The 6,598-nt window shown below is 41.8% G+C and overlaps 1 protein-coding gene across 1 annotated transcript; it reads left to right on the top strand.

Annotated features, from left to right (window-relative positions):
* Positions 1-4,139: 4,139 nt before the first annotated feature.
* LOC308277235 (heterogeneous nuclear ribonucleoprotein D-like) lies at positions 4,140-5,144 on the top strand (the record flags this gene model as incomplete). Its single annotated transcript, XM_080716398.1, has 1 exon — positions 4,140-5,144. The coding sequence occupies exon 1, from the start codon at positions 4,239-4,241 to the stop codon at positions 5,142-5,144; it is 906 nt and encodes a 301-aa protein (XP_080572524.1). The 5' UTR covers positions 4,140-4,238.
* Positions 5,145-6,598: the final 1,454 nt, after the last annotated feature.

Raw genomic sequence — 6,598 nt, forward strand, 5'->3', positions numbered from 1 at the left:
TAGAAAGACACATATATGTGCCTTTCTACCCATCCAGTTGTCCATTTATTTAACCATTCATCCAACTAATCATTAATTCATTTGCCTACTCTTAATTTATGTCACGTCAGCCATCCTTTCTAATTTCACTTATCCATTCAAAAATCCATTCATACACCAATCATTCATGCATCAATTTATCTATCTCTTCAACCCCCTGTCTAACCTTTCATGAGGCACCTTTAGTTGCCTTGCCTCTGACCCTCGAATTAACCAGATAGCGCTCTTCCAAGATCCCAAGCATGTGCGTGCCCCCACGATTTGGACCTATTTACCCAAACAAGTAATTTTACCTGTATCTTTGTTGTTTGGTCTCAACAATCTCCTTTTCTGATCCTAGCACCAAATGACTCTCCAGGCTCTTAACCCTGATTCAGTTTTGTTTGTAGTACTTTGTACTGGCTATATGCCAATGGCACTTCCTGGAATCTTACTTAGTTTACAGAGCCCTGGCAAGTGTTGACTTTGCGTTGATTCTGATTTGTCCTTCTCCTGGTCGTGCCTTGGAAGATGGAGGGCAATCAGCTACCCTGAAATATGTTAGTACGTGTTGTAGGGAAGAAGTAGATTAGAGCTCTGTGTCTCAATGTTTTTTCTACTACCCTCCCCATCCACTCCATAAAGAGGTTTGGGTAAAACCCATACTCTTCACAATTTAGGTTGTTCCTCCACCAGGGAAGTAAGACAAATAGTACTTTAAAATATTTGTGGTGTGATGGTCATAAAAGCATTTTGCAAACACTTCGATAGATGAAAATGCCATGTAAAGATCTCAAAAAATGTGACTATAAGGAAAAATTAAATAAATATGGCTAATTTTATTTTTAACAAAATGCCCTGTTTTTCCCCCAGACCTTTCCCCCACTGGTGCTATTAATCAGGCAAGAAAACATATACTACTGAAGCAAAAGCATAAATAGTAGCAGTAACAATAAAACTGCTACTCACAAAATCAACTGTAATTTATAGTTGTCAGAACTATTAATGGTCTTACCACAGACTGAGACATAGGTAAGGTGGACTATGGGCTGTGCGAAATTCTCAGTGCTCAGCTAAAATGCCACCCCCGATTCTGTTGCTCAGGAGAGCATACCAGAATGCAAATGAAGAGGAGTGACATCATTACAAGGATAACTGCTCCCATTTATTTTTTTTGAAGATTTAAAGAAGTTTATTAGAAAGATAGAAATACAGAAAATAGGAATACAGCTCCATACCAGACTGGCATGGAAGGGGTGACTCGAAATGAATACACCCCCATTTATTTTATTTTTAAGAAAAGTAAGTCAGTCAGACTGCGGTATTTTATACATGATTAGAAACAAATTACTGGCAATATACCTATGACTGACTATGTCAAGGCATGACTGCTGAGAGCTGAGGCTAAGTGACTGCTAGGTTTCTGCAGAGTTTTAAGGCCAAGAATTCATCCTGGGCATAAATGCACACTGGAGTTTCCCCCTCTTGCCCAACCTGTACCCAACTTCCTTGAGCGACCCCACAATCGCTGTCACGTTTCAGTTCTGTAAGCCTGCCTGCCTGCTTCCATCATTTGTCACAAACCTATAAAATGGGAGCCCAAGGCAGGAGTCTTTCAGGAGCTGTTCTAATTTCAGCCCTCTGGTGTCATAAACTTTCTCTTTTCCACCATAATCGGCACTGGGTCAATTATCCCAAAGAATTTCTGCAACATCTCCATTTTTCCCATCCATAAAGTGAGGGTAATCAATTTTCCCTTGTATGTTAACATACAAGGGAAAATGGTAAAACATGTAAAACATCTAGAATGGTGCCTGGTGCATGTAAAGTGCTCAATAAACACTTTCTATGATGAACGGTCAATGTAACCGTTTATGGTTTACTTATCACGGGATCATCCTTCCTTCCAAATTTATTTTCTTCTAGGCTATATCTCGGGAAGAAGCAAAAGAAGTGGTAGGAGCTAGATTTTCTGGAATTTGGAGTTTAACCTCCAGTAATGAAAACATAAGAACCACTCGCAGTAAATAGAATTGGACGGAGAAATGCAGCTTGCTGCCATCGGTCTTGTTCAAATTGCTGATGGTCAATCTGGATTTTCTGTCACTCAGAGGTCATAAAACATGGCGTCAACAAATGTTTGCTTGATGGGGCTGCAATGAATCATGGAACAACTCGAAATAGCTGGGCATATACCATATGTTGAGCAAACTCTCAAGTTTGGAGGCAAGCTTATGCCATAACTAAGCATGGTTTACAGTTACAGTAATTTAAGGATGGATGCCACTTACACACTTCAACACCCAACATATGAGTTACCTGCTGCTGCATAACAAATTGCCACTGAAGCTTGATGGCTAATAATAATAATAATAATAATAATAATAATAAACATTTATTATCTCCCATTGTTTCTATAGGTCAGAAGTTTGGGAGTGGTTTATTTTCGTGTCCAAGGGGCTTCTCATGACATTATAGTCAAGACACTGGCTGGGGATGAAGTCTTATCCAAAGGCTTGGGTTGGCATGGAGGATCTGCTCCCAAGGCTGTGTGTTCTCATGACATAGCTACAGACTGCTCCCATTGCAAATGTCCCCAAGGAGCAAGTCAGATACTGTGATATTATTTATGACTTCACCTTGGAAGTCACACTTTGCCTTTGCAGTAGCATGCTACTGATTACGCATATCATATCAGCTCTATTCAGTATGCAAGGGGGTAATCTCAGGATCTGAATCTCAGCAGGTGGAGATCTTTTGTTTTATTTTATTTATTTATTTATTTATTTATTTTGGTGGTACTGGGGGTGGAACCCAGAGGCTTTCTACCTCCGGGCTATACTCCCAGACCTATTCTATATTTTATTTGGAAACAGGGTCTCACTAAGTTGCTGAGAGCCTCACTAAGTAGCCGAGGCTGGCTTCGAACCTGCGCGATCCTCCTGTCTCAGCCTCCCAAGCGCGGGGATTACAAGCGTGCGCCACCATGCCCAGCTGAGATCCTTTGTTTTAATACTTTTATTTGGTGCATTGCATTTATACATCAAATTGGGGTACAGCGTGCTAGAAACAAAACAGGCACACCACATCTTGCAGAAGGGCTACCAGGCTTTACCTAAGCAAGCACATGGAAACTAATTCATTAATTAAAAAAAAAAACTGTGCAGTTTCATTTCTAGAATGCAAAATACTGCTGCTGCTTTTATTGTCAATTTACAGATGGCAGCCTCTCTCTAAATTGGTCAGTAATGCTGATGGTAGAGCTGCACACACAAGGAAAAGAATTTCACAGCAACTTGAGGCTTAGTAAAAAGCCTCGGCTTAAGCAAGTTTTTATGGCTAAAACTGTCTGACCATAGTTGCTGGAAAGCACACTGCTGCGCGAGGATGAAGGACTTATGGAGCTGTTTCAGGGTAGAGTGACCAGTGTTTTTAAAAAATCCTGCCCAAGAACACTTGAAGTGTGACTTTTCATAAATCATAGTTACTGAAAGGGCCCATAGCCATTTATATGTATAAATTAAGAGTGTGTGTGTGTGTGTGTGTGTGTACGCGTTCATGTAGTACCAGAGATTAAACCCAAGGACATTCTGCCTCCGAGCCACACCTCCAGCCCTATTTTATTTTATTTATTATTATTATTATTTTTTTTTATTTTATTTTTTTTTAGTGGTACTGGGGTTCCTGGAAGCCCTTCTACCTCCGGGCTACACTCCCAGACCTATTTTATATTTTTGAAACAGGGTCTCTAACGCCAGCGCGGCTGGCTTCGAACCTGCGCGATCCTCCTGTCTCCGCCTCCCAAGCGCGGGGATGACAAGCGTGCGCCACCACGCCCGGCTCCAGCCCTATTTTATATATTTATTTTTTATAATATGCTCTTATCGGTGCATTATAGTCTCACATCATAATGTAAATCATGTTGACAGTGACATGCATGCACACAGCACTTGGTGCCCCAACCTTTTATTTTTATTTTGAAATAGGGTCTCTCTAAGTTTCTGAGGCTGGCCTCAAATTTGTGATCTTCCTGTTTTAGCCTTCCAAGTATTGAGCTTACAGGGACAATCCCATCGTGCCCAGCTTAAACTCAGGTTTTAAAATATTAAAGTAGGCTCTTCCGCCGCCATTTTAAATCCAGCTCCATACAACGCTCCGCCGCCGCTGCTGCCGGGACCCGGACTGCGCGCCAGCACACCCCTGCCGACAGCTCCGCCACCATGGAGGACATGAACGAGTACAGCAACATAGAAGAGTTCGCAGAGGGATCCAAGATCAACGCGAGCAAGAACCAGCAGGATGACGGTAAAATGTTTATTGGAGGCTTGAGCTGGGATACAAGCAAGAAAGATCTGACTGAATATTTGTCTCGATTTGGGGAAGTTGTAGACTGCACAATTAAAACAGATCCAGTCACTGGAAGATCAAGAGGATTTGGTTTTGTGCTTTTCAAAGATGCTGCTAGTGTTGATAAGGTTTTGGAACTGAAAGAACATAAACTGGATGGCAAATTGATAGACCCCAAAAGGGCCAAAGCTTTAAAAGGGAAAGAGCCCCCTAAAAAGGTTTTTGTGGGTGGATTAAGCCCGGATACATCTGAAGAGCAAATTAAAGAATATTTTGGAGCCTTTGGAGAGATTGAAAATATTGAACTTCCCATGGATACAAAAACAAATGAAAGAAGGGGATTTTGCTTTATTACATATACAGATGAAGAGCCAGTAAAGAAATTGTTAGAAAGCAGATACCATCAAATTGGTTCTGGGAAGTGTGAAATCAAAGTTGCACAACCCAAAGAGGTATATAGGCAACAACAGCAACAACAAAAAGGAGGAAGAGGTGCTGCGGCTGGTGGAAGAGGTGGTACTAGGGGTCGAGGCGGAGGTCAGGGCCAAAACTGGAACCAAGGATTTAATAACTATTATGATCAAGGATATGGAAATTACAATAGTGCCTATGGTGGTGATCAAAACTATAGTGGCTATGGCGGATATGATTATACTGGGTATAACTATGGGAACTATGGATATGGACAGGGATATGCAGACTACAGTGGTCAACAAAGCACTTACGGCAAAGCATCTCGAGGGGGTGGCAATCACCAAAATAATTACCAGCCATACTAAAGGAAGACATTGGAGAAAACAGGAGATGCTAAAGAAAACCATCTTGCAGGATGACATTGAAGATTGGTCTTCTGTTGATCTAAGATGATTATTTTGTAAAAGACTTTCTAGTGTACAAGACACAACTGTCCAACTGTATATAGATGCCATTTAGTTTTCTGTTTTTACTTTGTCCTTTGCTGTCTGTGTTATGACTCAATGTGGATTTGTGTTTATACAAATTTTATTTGTATGATTTCATGTTAAACCTCAAATAAATGCTTCCTTATGTGAAAAAATAAAATAAAATAAAATATTAAAGTAGTAGTAATGCTATGTATGGAGGAAAATGAGAACTCTGTGGCACTGTAAGTGTTAAATTAACCAGATTAATATATAATGGATAGAGCCAGGCGTGGTGGAGCAAGCCTGTAATCCCAGCACTTGGGAAGCTGAGACAAGAGGATTGCAGGTTCGGGGCCAGCCTCAGCTGCTTAGTGAGGCCCTTTGCAACTCAATGAGACCCTGTTTCAAAATAAAGAATTAAAAAAAAAATAGGGTTGGGGGTGTAGCTCGGAGGTAGAATGCCCCTGGGTTCAATGGTTCAGTCTCCAGGGACACACACACACACACACACACACACACACACACACACACACACACAAATATATATAATCTGGCTTGCTTTAGAGCTTTTAAAAAACTGAGAGGAGCTCGGTGCAGTGGTGCACACTTGTAATCCCAGTACTCGGAAGGCCGAGACAAGAGGATCGCAGGTTTGAAGACAGCCTCAACAAATAGCAAGACTTGGATGTGAGTGTGGTCTGGCTGCGACATCTGTCACCCCATTGATCACCAGGGTTGATTCGGCTGATTGGCTGGCTAGGCGGGTATCCCCTTCCTCCCTCACCCTCCATGTGCGTCCCTCCCAAAGCTGCACACTCATTTGAAGAGGACAACCTTCCCCGAATAGAGGAAGACCAGTCTTTAGTCAAGGGTATACAAGTAGCTGCGCTCCTCTGCTAGAACCTCCAAACAAGCTCTCAAGGTCCATTTTAAGGGTAGTCAAGCTTCCAAGACTCCAGACACATCCAAATGAGGTGCTGCACGTGGCAGTCTGCCTTCCTAACAAACAAACAAACAAATAGCAAGACTCCTTACTAGTGAAACCCTGTTTCAACATAAAAATTAACTGCTGGGAGTGTTGCTCACAGGTAGAATGCTCCAGGGTTCAATCCCCAGTGCCACAAAAACAAACAAAAGAGTAACTGTGAGAGGTTAAAACATAGAGACTTTAAGGACAAGCAGGCCCAATGCCAGGACACCTGTATATTGCCTTAGTGCTCTTTACCAAGGCAGCATCTTTGGAAACAAGTATAGCCTCATAAGATGTTTCTTTGTAAACCAGACCTGGAGGATTGGAGCGAGTAAGTTTTCAAGAGGTTTTTCCTGGCCTCCTCCACCAAAGCAGATCC

The sequence above is a fragment of the Muscardinus avellanarius genome, assembly GCF_963383645.1.
Source record: "Muscardinus avellanarius genome assembly, chromosome: 19".
NCBI classification, from domain to species: domain Eukaryota; kingdom Metazoa; phylum Chordata; class Mammalia; order Rodentia; family Gliridae; genus Muscardinus; species Muscardinus avellanarius.